Consider the following 15,644-nt stretch of genomic DNA (forward strand, 5'->3'; position numbering starts at 1 on the left):
TAGTTAAAAAAATAAAAAATAATGCATACAATTTCACTAAAATTAAATTGATTGTTTAAGGCTATTCACTTTATTTGTTAGGCTCTTTGTAGCCACTTCATTGACACTTTCATTTTACAGGTTTTATTTCAGCAAACGTTACATGTCTGTGCAGGAATAGTAAGCGTGTAATATGTGTGTGGGTGGACTGTAATCTGACTCTTCTACTGCTGTATTTATTACCGAACATCGTTCGATATAAGCACAGAGAAACGTCAGCACGCTCCACCTCACTGCGTTCAGTCAGTCAGAGAGATTCAAATGACATGTTAAATGACATGAGGATACATTTCAGCTCTAAATCTCTGTTTCATACCTCTGCCTTGCCATATGACGAACAACAATCCAAAAAAGGACATTTTGAGCAATATCACTTGAACTAGGCTAGCCTACTTATTTTATATTCTTGACCTAAAAGCACAAGTGTCCACAAGAATGAGAGGCGTCGTGACGGTGTGCTGTTTGAGTTTACTTCTGGGTCTTCTGGTTATGGTTGAGAGTGATGAAGACTACACTGAGGATGAAGAGATGATCCTGTCTCTAATTCTGCAAGATGACTCCCAGCCTGAAGCAGAGAGCAGGCCATCTGCCCAGTTTTACAGGTGCACCAAGGTACTGGCTAAATTAACTGACCACTGTTTGGGCTTATTACCTGATATTAACTTTAGAAACGATATTTCTCTTAACTGATTTTTTTTTTAAACGAATGCTTAGGGGGGAACTGCTGCATTTTAAAAAGCACAATTCAATAATTCAGTTAACTTCTTTTTATGAAAGTAAATGAAATTATTTTTATAAAGGAAACGTTATTTTTTTTTTACTTTTAAATCAGGCAAAGGGCTTTTACTATGTCTACAAGATGCATTTTTTTAAATTAATTGTATCAAATAAAACAAGATAAATAATGCATGTAAAATGACTAATTTCCTAAATAAAACTTATGAACAAGATGTATACATATATATTTAGTCTAAAGTAGGAGGCACATTTTTATCCCCAATATTTTTGTTAATATTTAATGTGTGTAATAAGGACACTTTATTTGACCAAATATCCAGTACTGGACATCAAATTGATGTATGAATATAGGCATAACACTATGAATTTTTTTGTATCCTGTTCCTTGTTTGTGAAGGGCGATCATATCTTCTCTAAACGTTTTGGACCATTCTTTTGACTTAACCATATTTTTAACATGCAGTCAAACATGACACTCAACAAACCCAAGCCAGTTCAGATATTTCATGTGTTCTAGCTCAAGCACACCTGGTGCAACTAATTGATGCCCTTGATTAGTTGCATCAGGTGTGCTTGAGACAACACCTGTTTTCCATATTTGTGCATTTGTGAGGGATTTTATTCAGGGGGTTGAATAATTTTGAGACTGCAGAAGTCATTAAAAGTTGCATTTTCAGTTGAATTTGAAACCACTTGCAACATTTGTTGTGTTGAGCTATTTCAATTAATTTTGTTTGATTTTTCATTGCAAACAGCTGAAAGTCTGTACATTTAGCCAATAAACCTGATTTGCAATGGGAGTTCATTAATTTTGATTATAACTGTAGGCAAAAAAACTTCGATATTCAACATATACAATGCCATGTATCACTATTTTCCAGATACAAAATTAGATCAATTAAAAAACTGTTTCGACTACCAAAATCTCACAAATGTTTGTATTCAGATGAAATGACAAAATTAAACATAGTGTAGTCATTCATCAAAAATGCTAAGATGAGGTGATATATATCAAAGAAACATATAGGCCCTGCGTTTATTTATCAACAATGAAAACATACTTTTCAGCTGGTCCCAGAAGCGAGTAACATCCCACCTTTTATATAACTGCCAAAAAACTTCCCACAATGTTTTATTAGCTGTGTAGAAACACTCACAAGTTGTCCTGACAATATCAGTTGCCACAAGCCAAGAAAGTCAATTTTTTTTATTTAATTTTTACTGTTGTACGTGTGGAACGTTTGGAATGAGAAGGCTATCATAATCTTTTTTACGCTCAGGATGCATGGCGCATGCCGGGTCAGTATATAGTGGTGATGCGGAACGGAACGCACGTGAACCAGGTGGAGCGCACCGCGCGCAGGCTCCGCGCAAAAGCAGCGAAACGCGGATACCTGATCGAGATACTGCAGACTTATTCTGGAGCTATCCACGGGTTTCTGGTGAAAATGAGCAGCGATGTTCTTCACATGGTAATTTACAGACACTGTTACACAATAATGCTCTCAGTTTTGTATTTTATATCTCAGTTCAGATTTTATATTTAAGAATGTTTGAACAGTATTGTGTAATGAAAAAAAAAAAACTTGAACTGAGATTAAAATAATACTTCAGTTATTGTCTTTTTTTTTTCATTCCATCGCTTTTTTTTGTCAGGCAGTAAAGCTTCCCCATGTGGAATACATTGAAGAGGATTCCTCCATCTTTGCCCAGAGCATCCCATGGAACCTGCAGCGCATCCTTCAAAACAAACATGAGCCTGGAAAATACTCACCACTCAGTGAGCTAAAGTCTCCTCTCTTACTCTACTTTTTCCCAAACACTTTAATGGACATTCTACAATTATATTCTGAGAACCTGAAGTGAAAGATTTGCTTTCTGCACTGTGTAAATGATTTTATGATAATAAAATGTTTAATCTCTTGAATCTTCAATTCCTGTTCTTCAAGTATTTTGCCATGTATGGTTCTTGACCTGTTGAGCCGTCATGCTTGTGTGTACACAGATGACGGCGCAAAGGTTGGAGTGTATCTCTTAGACACAAGTGTTCAGGTGACTCATCGTGAGATTGAGGACAGGGTGATTGTGACAGACTTCAACAGTGTGCCAGAGGAGGATGGGGTCAGAGTTCACAGACAGGTTGGTGAAAGTCATTAAATGTTTTTTTATGGTAACTGTGCAGTTTTTTGTGTAATTGCTAATGAGAAGCGTATGTCCATCACTTCCTACGGTCTTCTGCCCACAGGCAAGTCAGTGTGACAGTCACGGCACACACATAGCAGGAGTGGTCAGTGGACGGGACTCGGGTGTCGCTCGAGGTGCCAGTGTAAACAGTGTCCGAGTGTTGAACTGCCAAGGCAAGGGTACCGTGTCGGGAGCTTTGGCAGGTAAACCAAAACATAAATAATACAAAAAAATAATATATATATATATGTGTGTGTGTGTGGTGATATATATATATCACACACACACACACACACACACACACACACACACACACACACACACACACACACACACACACACACACACACACACACACACACACACACACACTGCTGTTCACACGTTTTGGGATCTGTGAGATTTTGTAAAGTATTTAAAAGAAGCTCATCAAGGCATTATTTGATAAAACGAAAAACAAAACAAAAAATAGTAGTTTAATTTAAAATAAATTTTAAAATTTTAAAATTAAACTATTCCTGTTATGCAAAGCTGAATTTTCAGCATCATTACTCCAGTCTTCAGTGTCACATTAATAGAAAGTTCTAAAGAACAGCATTTATTTGAAATATAATCTTTTGTAACATTACTGTATAAATCTCTTAATGTCACTTTTGATCCATTTAATGCATCCTTGCTGACTAAAAGTATTAATTTCTTTCCTAAAATAAATTCTTACTGACCCCAAATTTTTGACCGTTAGTGAAAGTGAAAGTAAATCCTGATGGCCAAGTATGGTAACCAATACTTAGAATATGACCTCTGCATTTAAACCATCCAAGTAAGTGCACATACAATAGGAGCAGAGTAGTGAGTAGTGAACACACAAACACTGCAAACGTGGATACACAAACCCGAAGCAGCGGGCAGCCTTGAGTGGCGCCCGGGGAGCGATTGGGGGTTAGGTGCCTTGCTCAAGGACACCTCAGTCATATTCCTGCCGGTACTGGAATAGAACCAGCAACCTTTGGGTCACCAGTCCAACTCTGTCACCATGACTGCCCCCTATAATGTGTATAATGTTACAAAAGCTTTCTATTTCAAATAAATGCTTTTCTTTTTAATTTTCTATTCATCAAAGAATCCTGAAAATAAGTACAACTATGCTCAACAATGATAATAATAATAAATGTTTCTTGAGCAGCAAATCCTCATATTAGAATGATTTCTGAAGAATCATGTGACACAGAAGACTGGAGTAATGGTACTGAAAATTCAGCTTTGCCATCACAGGAATAAATGACATTTCATAATATTTTTAAAGAAAACAATTATTTTAAATTGTAATAATATTTCACAATATTACTGTTTTTGTTTTTGCTGTTGTATTTTTAATCAAATAAATGCAGCCTTGGTGAGCAGAAGAGACTTCTTTTAAAAACACACACACAAAAAAAAAATCTTACCGATCCCAAACTTTTGAAGTTTATAGTCTTCAGTCTGTCTTACCAGCTTTAGCAGGTAAACCAAAACATAAATAATAAAATTTTATTCTATTCTATTATATATTAATAAATTAAAGGAAAAACAAGAAAATTATTAGGAGCTCCGGCAGGAAAACAAACAAACAATAAATATTAAAGACTATAATACACAAGTCTGTTGCAGGTCTGGAGTATATCCAGTCATCTCTGATATCTCAGCCTATCACACCTGTGATCCTCCTGCTGCCATTTGTTGGGGGATTCAGTCGCACACTCAACGCTGCCTGCAGGAAAATGGTGGAATCTGGCGCAGTGCTTATTTCTGCAGCTGGGAACTACAACGATGATGCTTGTCTGTACTCACCAGCCTCAGAGCCTGAGGTACTGACCTGAGATTACAATGGGTTGAGTCCTTCAGGAAAGCATTTGCAATCGCTTTTGACATCATTCGTTCCCCTGCTGCAGGTGATAACAGTAGGGGCCGTTAATTTTGCTGACCAGCCGTTGAGTGCTGGGAAGACCGGCACCAACGTGGGGCGCTGCGTGGATGTGTTCGCACCCGGTGATGACATCATCAGCGCATCCAGTGACTGCTCTACCTGCTTCACTACCAAGAGCGGAACGTCACAGGCAGCGGCACATGTTGCTGGTTAGGACACACACACACACACACACACACACACGCTAATGCACACTATTATTAGTACGTGTTATTAGATGGATGAGAGTACATTTGACCAGTCTGTCCATATAACCAGTTCTGGTCGGTGTGTGTTTTCAGGTGTAGCGGCGGTACTTCTGAATCTGAGTCCAAACTCCAGCTCTGCTGAGCTTCTGCAACAGCTCCTTTATCATTCAGTCAAACAGGTCATGAACCCAGAGTCTCTGCCACAGGACCACCGTCTCACTACACCCAACATGGTGGTCGCCCTGCCTGACCCGACCTCCACACTCACAGGTCAGAGTTCACGAGAAAACTTCAACAGTGTGGTTTGCCAAACATCAGTTATTAATAATATGGACAATTATAATATATATTATAATAATATGGATATTACAGTCTGATGTCTGATGATTTCAATACTATAATTAGCAGATTGCAATAAATATATAATATAATGTAATATAATAACCTTTTTTTAATATTTAATATTAACCTTTAATAATTTAATAATACTATAATTACCAGACTGCAACAAATGTTTCTACTAAAATATAAAATAATATAATAACCTATTCATATTTAATATAAATATTAACCCCTAATTAATTTAATACTACAGACTGCAGTGCATTTATATAATATAGTATAATATAATATAATATATCAACCTTTAACAAAAAAAAAAAACGTATTTATTGTTTTGTTTTACTTTATTTACATACTATATTTAGTAGTGACTTTCATGTAACATTGTATTTAATATATTTTAGCAGACTGCATTGAATTTATAATATCATATAATAGCCAGTAGCCAGTGTAGGTCATGAAGCAGAGGAGTAATGTGAACAGAACACCTGGTGGAGGAGAGAACTCTTGCTGCTGAGTTTTGATCATACTGTAATCTTGCAATAAGTTTTTTGAGCAGAGCAAGAAATAAAGCATTGCAATAATCCAGACGCGATGTGATGAATGCATGAATTAAGTGAGAGAAGATCGAAGACGTGCATTATTACGAAGATGGAAAAAAGAGTTTTTAACGAGAAGAAATATGAGAGCCAAAAGATCGTTGGGTAGATTAAGACCAAATATATAATAATCCTATTAACATTTATTAGTAAATTAATAATTTATTAATACAATTATTCTAACGTTATTTGTTTTGTTTTACTGATTTATTTACATATTGTGTGTTTATTAGTGACTTTCATCATGTACTGTACATACAATTGTTAATTTATTGCATTTTATTCTTCCCTGGAACAATTTGGAAGAGTTTAACTTCCTAAAGGGTATTAAACCATTTTTGGTAGACTGTTACTGGTCCTGGCTGGTTTAGGTGGATGCTTTTGCAGGTAGACCAGTTTAGGACTAGTGTTGTTTAGGGTGACTAATTTAAACACTATAGAAGTGCCCAAAACATATCTTTAAGCACAAAGGTGGCCTTAATGCAGTTTGTTGTGTATTTTTGATGAGATTTCTACAACATGTGTGTTTTCTCACAGGAGAGGATCTGCTCTGTAGATCGGTTTGGTCTGAGAGGTCCGGCGCTTCAGGTTTCTCCACAACTGTGACCCGCTGTCGCCACGGTGAAGAGATGCTGAGCTGCTCCAGTTTCTCACATAACGGAGCGAGAGCTGGAGAAAGAGTGGAGGTCATTATCAGAGAAAGTTTGTTCAGTATCCTCAAAAAAATACTGTTTAAACCGTCAGCCTGATCCAAGTCACTACTTGCACCAGAGAGTGAGTGAAGTAGAGTAATGTTTAGTAATTTCCTTTCTGACAGGTGAGAGATGGGCAGAAAGAGTGCGTTGCCATCAATGGGAATGGAGGGCAAGGTGTGTTCGCTGTAGCGCGCTGTTGTACAGGACATAAAGCTCAGTGCCAAACGATAGAGAGTCCCGAGAGAGGCGCAGATGCAGAATGTCCCTCAGAACACCAGCTGACAGGTGACAGATGGTTTCGCACTGTAGAGTTTTTCATTAGGATTAATTAATGGATTGTTTTGGGTTCAGTGGAAGTTGAAGTGTATTGGGTTTTGGTTATCAGACAATTATTTCACTCTGAAAATAGTCTTATATAAAAGGTTCTTTCGTTTGAAAAATCATAATTCTCTAATCTCATGCATTTGTTTTGAAATGATTCTCTTAGTGAGTAAAGTTTCTGCTGTCACTACTGCTGAAAATTTATTTGAATAGAGATCTCTATGCTTATCATAAAGCCAACTTGATAGTCTTTGTGTACATTTTTATTCACGTTTCTAGAATGTGACGACTGTCATCTTTCCCTGCAGGCTGCAGTTCTTCCTCTTCATCTGGAGAGGTATCGGACTCTGGTCGACCTCTTCACGGCAGCCGCAGGGCATGTCCTGCTAAAAGGGGTGTAACGTCATATGCCTCCTGCTGCCACACGTCCTCTCTGGAGTGTCATCTGAAAGAACACGACCCCACGGATGTCAGCGAGCAGGTGACTTACTCTCACAAGACGTTTCCATTGACTCAGTGGACACAAAAAACAAATGCACAGCTTCTAACATGTATAGAAGTGGCAGTTTAACTCCTGAATCTGTTTTACTACTATGGATTCATTGAAACATGACTTAAAGGGTTAGTTCACCCAAAAATGAAAATTCAGTCATTAATTACTCACCCTCATCATAAAGAGATCGTAAAATAAATGCTCAAGTTTCCGTTTACCATATTTGAGTGCTCTATTTATGTTTACCGATCAGTGTTCGTCTAAGTAAAAGCCCAATTAAATCATCAAATAAAGTGTCTCTCTTCAGAAGACTTGGATTAAACCACTCAATTCATATGGATTTCTTTTGGGTGAATTAAAGTGTGGTCAAATTTACTGCTGTTCATCTCATTTTCGTATGTGAAATCCTGTCATTTTAATGGGAATGTATGCTGGTTATACGCGAGGGTGGAAGATTTCGACGTGAACATTTTGCATCAGGTTCATTTGGTCATGCGAAATCGCCCTGTTGACCAAAAGTGACTTCTGTGCTTCATACAATCGCTACACTATTGACATTTTGCCAAAATTTTGCTAATATGACCGAACCTTTAGTGGATCTGAGCAGCACTAACCTGCATTTATTTATTTTAGGTGGAAGTTTCATGCGAGGAGTCCTGGACACTAACAGGCTGTCAGGCTCTTTCTCGTGGTTCTGTCGCTCATGGGGCATTTGCTTTGGGAAACACCTGTGTAGTTCGTACACCTGGAGGAGATAAAGGAGCTGCCGCCATCGCCACTTGCTGCAGGCACCGCCCGTCCCACCAGCCGCGGGACAACTGAAGAGATAACGGGGATGGGTGTTCCTCTTTCCTCCCTTCTCTAAATAAGTAACCAAGGACATAACTGCTATAACACATAGAATGGTTGGAGGCATGACACGAGTGAGTTCAATTCTGCCACTATGGAATATTACACGATGGAGAAGAGCATTGTAACTGGTTCTGGTGGAACCATAACCAATGTAGACACCCTAAACAAAACTGTAAAACACATTTTAAATAGGGATGCATTGATCAATTCTGACCAATACTTATGTTATGGGCGATTTTATTCTATTTTGTTATAAGTGAATTTAGGGTTCATAATTCATATTAATTTTGAGATTTGCTCAATATTAAATTTACCAGTGTTATTAAATTATTAGATTTTAAAGATTGACTTTAAGTGAGCCTCGGATGATGGCAAAGGTAATCTTAGGTAAAAATAGAGGAGGCCAGGCCATCATGTACAATGACATATAGAATATTGGCCTATTTATTTAAAATATGGACCAATACTAATAAACAAGCCTCCAATATTGGTAACTGATAATAATATTGATAACATTGTATTTAGTCAGTCATTTTTATATTTACACATTCTGAATTGAACGAGATGTATTTGTACTATATTTTGAAGAGCATTATCTACTATTATGCATGAGCACTGTTTATAAGAATAGAACTCTTTTTATAAATGTATATTTTTACATAAGTTTTATACAAACTTTATATGAGTAATGGTCTAAAATCAACTTCAGACTTGACGCGTACAAATGTCACACAATCTGTGAAAAGTTGTGCATTCCAGTTTTTCCTTTTTTATATCAAATGTCTTCATTGTCAAACTCTGATGTACAAATTAAAATGTGGTCTTAACATGCATTAACAGATTCCTTTACACATCTTACACACTCGCAGCAGAAGTGAATCAAAGAATCCCCAGTTGCCGAGTGGTTGGTACAGCACCTACAGGTGTAGGAAGGGTTAAAAAAAGACTGATTGGAGGAAGGAGGATCAGATTTGATGAAAGCTTTAAGTACATATAAACTGCAACTCCACCGTTTCTCATGGGGCTCCTTTAGTGAAAACCGATTTAGGCAGCTGAGCTGGAATTAGTGAGATATCTTTGCCAATGTGCATATTCCAGTAAAATAAGAAAGACACCTTATGTTCAGGCACTGATCTGATGAATTGTCCCCTCAATCGTCACTGAACTCTGTGCCTTCAGCCCAAAACATTTAGAAAAAGTCCTCCGGTCATCCTAAAGCCTATATAACTAATCATCCCAAACACTAACCACATATGCGGCGGTTGAATTAGCAATGAACCATTTACTGATTCAAAGTATAAAGGCAGTTGTGAGTACTGCAGTGTTTCGCTGACTATTAGAAATAGACACAGAAAGAGTCAAAAAGTCAAATACCCTTCTGGGAAAAAAAACCCAAAACTGTTTAAACCAGCCTTAACAGGTTTGCTTGTTTTACCTGGTTGCCCAGCCTGACCAATCTTGAGTTAAAGTGCCCCAAACCACTCTAAATCCAGCAAACCAGGCTGGTCCTGTTGAAAAAAAAAAAAAAGTGAAACCAGTTTAAGATGGTGTGCTGGTTTAACTTGATCACCCCGCCTCACCAATCAAGAGTTTAAGTCCACCAACCTCCCTAAACCCAGCTAAGCAGGCTTACCCTGCTGAGGAAAAAAAACATCTCAAACCAGCCTTAAGTGGTTTTACCTGGTCTCCCAGCTTGACCAATCTAGAGTTAAAGTGCCCAAAATCCCTCTAAAACCAGTAAACCAGACTGGCCCTGTTGAAAAAATGTTGAACCAGTTTAAGATGGTATGCTGGGTTTACCTGATCACCCAGCCAGAGCAATCAAGAGATTAAGTGACCCAAACCCCCTAAAACCAGCAAGGCAGGCTTGCCCTGTTGGGAAAATATGTTCTAGCTTTTGGTCTCCCAGCCGGATCAAGCTGGTCTACTGGCTGGTGTTAAATGGTTTTTGGCCACTAAACAAGCTGAATACCAACTAAACCAGACGGGGAGACCAGCATAAACCAGGTAAGACCAGCATACCCACTTTGGCTGGTTTAAAATATATTATTTCAACAGATGAAAGGGACCAGCGTGTTTCAGCTTTAGCCAGTTTACTTAATTATTTTCCAACAAGAGAGTCTCTCACATGTACAAACATGCGCAGAAGCACATCAAAAAAGCGTCAACGTGAAAGTTTCCATAAAAAAAAAAAACCCAAGCAAAGAGCAGGTGACTGTGAGGTAAAAAGCAGCACTACGGTTCACTCTTTCAGCAAACGTTTGTGTAAGGTGGTGGTGAGGTCTTTCCGCTGTAAACATTGAAGCGATGTTGCTAAGTGTTCTAGTCTAAATACAAAATGAGCAGCGAACGGCAGATGAATCACCCTGCGGACTCCCTGAAGGAGAGACATCACAGGCCCGGCTCAAACAAGCGTCCTGTGTCCTCATATGGCGCTCTGAGATGAGCACGGCGGAGCATATGTGTGCGCCTTGTAATATTAATGTCGAGCAAGTTCAGGCATTTGTGTAGCATGACATGTCCACTGGTTTGTCTCAAGACGAGGATGCGAGCAGCATAGGGGACAAGTCGAGTAAAGGCACTTTACTGCTCTGTGACAACTTCCCATCTCTCCAACAACCTCCGTCTTACTCTTTCCCCTCCCCTTTCATCCCCTTTCTGCCCGATCCTCGCCCCGTCATTCTATCGCATAAGGCAGGCAAACTAACAAAAAAAAAAAGGGACAAATATGGCAAAATTTACCCTGAAAAGTGTCATGTCCTAGACCTTCATCTCAGAGCGGCACAAGACAACATCAAAACAGATGAACAGAAAGAGTGAGATGACACTGCTGATTGTAGCACTCATTGTCTTTTGGAAGGAAGAAAGGTTCATCGGACAGTAGCGTCTCAGTGTGTTGCATATGTGTCTTAGGACGCATCTGCTGATGCGATGTGTCTTCTTCCACTGTTGAACTCTGCCCCCCTCGTGTTTTCTGGTGCACGCTGTTCCTATCAAGCGGTTTCCTAGTCAGAAAGTCAAGGATTGGACAGAGAGCAGCGAGGGACGTGTCTGTCCAATTGTCTCCACGTGATGAATTTGTCACAAAACAGAATTCAAATATAAAGTGCATCTTAAAAATACCAGCACAAATGAGAAGGGGAAAAAACAATGTGATTATTTGACTCTCAGAGACTTGGCAAGTTCCTCTTTCTTTTTCGAATAAGATTTGAGGCACCTCTCAAATAGATCCAGAAAAAAAATAATAAAGAAAATCAGTAAAGGATTCTTAAAAATATTATTTTACATTTGAAATTACACTTATGGAACACATCTTTACATTTCTCATGAATAGTATCTACGTAATTACATTGGCAAATATACGCTGATTTCTTTTAAAACACCCCCGTCTGGCACCATAGTAGTAGTTCTGCGTAAAAACGTCAAGGAAATGAAAGCCTCCGTTTTTAAGTCCCATTCGTCTGACAGAACTCATCGAGTCAGACGAAACATCTAAATGACTTGCAAGACATGAACTCTCATTTCATCCAGCCAGGCTTTAACCACCAGAAAAAAAAAAACAACGAGAAAAAAAAAAAAAACCGAGATATTCACGTCTGTTCACGTCTCCGGCGAGGCGGCTTGAAGAGCGAGCGCTCCGAAGGGCACTTTGGCTGCTTCTGGTCGCTCTATTTCCAGTCCCTAGAAGATCAAATGCAGTTTTCTGATTGTGTGTTTAGAGCCACAACATCTTTCCGTCGGAGGGATTTTTTTATGTGTTTTGTTGCGCACAAACAATGAGGAACGTTAAGGGTCCACATCTTCTAGATCACTTCGAGAATCGCCCAACATCATTGGGGATTCGGATCCCTGAGAGAAAGAGAGGAAGAAATTTAAGAAATATAATGATTTATTAAACACTAGGATGTTTTAGCATAATGCTGCTGATTGTTTTATGATGTAACTGATGATGGACTGCTGAAATAATGAGACCTGTCTGAGGCTTCGTTCTGAGTTCTCATTGGCCGGGCTGCCGTCTGATCCATTGCTGCTGCCGGACTGCTCCTTCTCATTCAGTAAAGCTGTGGCATAAGCCAGAGTGTCCTAAACACAAAACCCATCATTCATTGAGCTCCATTTAGCAGGTCAAATGTCATGATTCTCCCATAAAGGCCAAAGGGGGTGGCTAGCTAACCCTTAGCTGCAAGTAAACCTTTTTTTTTTTTCATTTTAAAGAGAGAGTTCAACCAAAATGAAAATTCTGTCATTAATTACTAATTAATTCCTCATGTTTTTCCAAACCCGTAAGACTTTCGTTCATCTTCAGAACACAAATGAAGATGAAATCTGAGAGCTTTCCGTCCCTCCATTGACACCTTACGCAACCATTACTTTGACTTAACCATTACTTAGATCATAAAACTAGTCCATATGAATTGAGTGGTTTAGCCCAAATTTTCTGAGGAGACACGATCACTTTATATGATGAACAGATTAAATTAAGGCTTTAATTTACATATAAACATTGATCAGCGAACATAAACAGAAGCTCGACGGAACCTGCGTGACGAGCGAGAACAAATCTCATTGGTTCTTGCTGAAGCTCAAATGTGCTAAATAACACAAGAATGAATCTCATTGGTTCTCGCACATCAAACGAACATGCTTGAGTTTCTGTTTATGTATACTGATGTGTGAGTTGAATGTTTATATGCGAATAAAAGCCTAAATTCAATCGGTTCATTATATAAAGTGATCGTGTCTCTTCAGAAAATTTGGACTAAACCGCTTAATTCATATAGATTAGTTTTACGAACTCTTTATGAACTTTTTGAAGCGTCAAAGTGGTAGTTGTGCAGCTGTACATGGAGCTGTACATAAATCAACATTCATTTGTGTTTCGAAGATGAACGAAAGTCTCTTACAGGTTTGGAATGACGAGTAAATGATGACAGAATTTCATTATTGGGTGAACTAAACCTTTAAAATCAAATACAAAATATTAAAAACGGGTACAAAAATAAAGGTCTTTTAATGTTTTTAAAATACAAGCTTTTTTAATTGTTAAAAAAAATAATTGTGTACAACAGCAAATTAGCTTAAATGAGCATTTTTGTGTTGTTTTGGGTGTTTTCATCTCAAAGAAAAGCAAAATATTAAGGATGTACAAAAGTGAAGGAAAGGGAAAGAGAGAGAAAAATAGGACTTTTTACTCCTAAGACCTTTACAAATCATACAGGTCCTTCTCAAAAAATTAGCATACTGTGATAAAGTTAATTATTTTCCATAATGTAATGATAAAAATCAAACTTTCATATATTTTAGATTCATTGCACACCAACTGAAATATTTCAGGTCTTTTATTGTTTTAATACTGATGATTTTGGCATACAGCTCATGAAAACCCAAAATTCCTGTCTCAAAAAAATAGCATATCATGAAAAGGGTCTCTAAACAAGCTATTAACCTAATCATCTGAATCAACTAATTAACTCTAAACACCTGCAAAAGATTCCTGGGGCTTTTAAAAACTCCCAGCCTGTTTCATTACTCAAAACTGCAATCATGGGCAAGACTGCCGACCTGACTGCTGTCCAGAAGGCCATCATTGACACCCTCATGCAAGAGGGTAAGACAGAAAGAAATTTCTGAACAAATAGGCTGTTCCCAGAGTGCTGTATCAAGGCACCTCAGTGGGAAGTCTGTGGGAAGGAAAAAGTGTGGCAAAAAACGCTGCACAACGAGAAGAGGTGACCGGACCCTGAGGAAGATTGTGGAGAAGGACCGATTCCAGACCTTGGGGGACCTGCGGAAGCAGTGGACTGAGTCTGGAGTAGAAACATCCAGAGCCACCGTGCACAGGCGTGTGCAGGAAATGGGCTACAGGTGCCGCATTCCCCAGGTCAAGCCACTTTTGAACCAGAAACAGCGGCAGAAGCGCCTGACCTGGGCTACAGAGAAGCAGCACTGGACTGTTGCTCAGTTTTGCATGTCATTCGGAAATCAAGGTGCCAGAGTCTGGAGGAAGACTGGGGAGAAGGAAATGCCAAAATGCCTGAAGTCCAGTGTCAAGTACCCACATCAGTGATGGTCTGCGGTGCCATGTCAGCTGCTGGTGTTAGTGCACTGTGTTTTATCAAGGGCAGGGTCAATGCAGCTAGCTATCAGGAGATTTTGGAGCACTTCATGCTTCCATCTGCTGAAAAGCTTTATGGAGATGAAGATTCCATTTTTCAGCACGACCTGGCACCTGCTCACAGTGTCAAAACCACTGGTAAATGGTTTACTGACCATGGTATTACTGTGCTCAATTGGCCTGCCAACTCTCCTGACCTGAACCCCATAGAGAATCTGTGGGATATTGTGAAGAGAAAGTTGAGAGACGCAAGACCCAACACTCTGGATGAGCTTAAGGCCGCTATCGAAGCATCCTGGGCCTCCATAACACCTCAGCAGTGCCACAGGCTGATTGCCTCCATGCCACGCCGCATTTGAAGCAGTCATTTCTGCAAAAGGATTCCCGACCAAGTATTGACTATTGAGTGCATAACTGAACATAATTATTTGAAGGTTGACTTTTTTTTTTGTATTAAAAACACTTCTTTTATTGGTCGGATGAAATATGCTAATTTTTTGAGACAGGAATTTTGGGTTTTCATGAGCTGTATGCCAAAATCATCAGTATTAAAACAATAAAACACCTGAAATATTTCAGTTGGTGTGCAATGAATCTAAAATATATGAAAGTTTAATTTTTATCATTACATTATGGAAAATAATGAACTTTATCACAATATGCTAATTTTTTGAGAAGGACCTGTATTTTGAATTCAAAATGACAAATTTCCCTTAATGTGTTAGTTAACTTAAAACTATTAAAAAATAGTTCGACAATTGAAATACTACTGAAATCAAAATAAAATAAATATTAGATGAAAACTTAAAAACTTTTAAAATGAGAAATGTCGTCTTATCAACCAAATTAAATAAGTACTAAAATTGCTAAAACTGAAATAAAAATAACCTCAAACTATATAGAAATGACAAAAGCACAAAATTGTTCGAACTAAAATGAAAGTCTGAAAATATAAAAATAAAAGGCAATTAAAAATATAAATAAATACGATAATGTAAAGTTGAAATTACAATTTTGACAAATACATACGATTAAATTGGTTATGATATGTATAGGGTAAAACAAGTTCAGTAATGACATTAACGCAGCACAATGATACGCCAGACTTTAAGTGC

The 15,644-nt window shown here is 38.2% G+C and overlaps 2 protein-coding genes across 5 annotated transcripts in view; one reads left to right on the forward strand and one right to left on the reverse strand.

Annotated features, from left to right (window-relative positions):
- The first annotated feature begins 227 nt into the window (after window positions 1-227).
- On the forward strand, window positions 228-9,247 carry pcsk9 (proprotein convertase subtilisin/kexin type 9). The gene is made up of 12 exons (XM_077220974.1): window positions 228-651; window positions 2,058-2,249; window positions 2,434-2,557; window positions 2,783-2,916; window positions 3,023-3,164; window positions 4,609-4,805; window positions 4,890-5,073; window positions 5,206-5,382; window positions 6,591-6,739; window positions 6,871-7,033; window positions 7,378-7,550; window positions 8,196-9,247. Exons 1-12 carry the CDS (start codon window positions 475-477, stop codon window positions 8,382-8,384), a joined length of 2,001 nt encoding a protein of 666 aa, XP_077077089.1. The 5' UTR covers window positions 228-474; the 3' UTR covers window positions 8,385-9,247.
- A 1,243-nt stretch (window positions 9,248-10,490) lies between these two features.
- The window catches only part of usp24 (ubiquitin specific peptidase 24), a 68,871-nt gene continuing 63,717 nt past the window's right edge, over window positions 10,491-15,644 (reverse strand). For all 4 annotated transcript variants that reach the window (XM_077220957.1, XM_077220956.1, XM_077220959.1 and 1 more), the window contains 2 exons: window positions 12,387-12,497; window positions 10,491-12,263 (listed from right to left, as the gene is read on the reverse strand). In XM_077220957.1, the coding sequence (XP_077077072.1) occupies window positions 12,201-12,263; window positions 12,387-12,497 (174 nt within the window). In that variant the 3' untranslated portion in view covers window positions 10,491-12,200. The remainder of the gene's footprint in view (window positions 12,264-12,386; window positions 12,498-15,644) is intronic.

Source organism: Siphateles boraxobius, unplaced genomic scaffold (genome assembly GCF_051911475.1).
Source record: "Siphateles boraxobius isolate OS27281-9 unplaced genomic scaffold, OSU_SipBor_1 8, whole genome shotgun sequence".
NCBI classification, from domain to species: domain Eukaryota; kingdom Metazoa; phylum Chordata; class Actinopteri; order Cypriniformes; family Leuciscidae; genus Siphateles; species Siphateles boraxobius.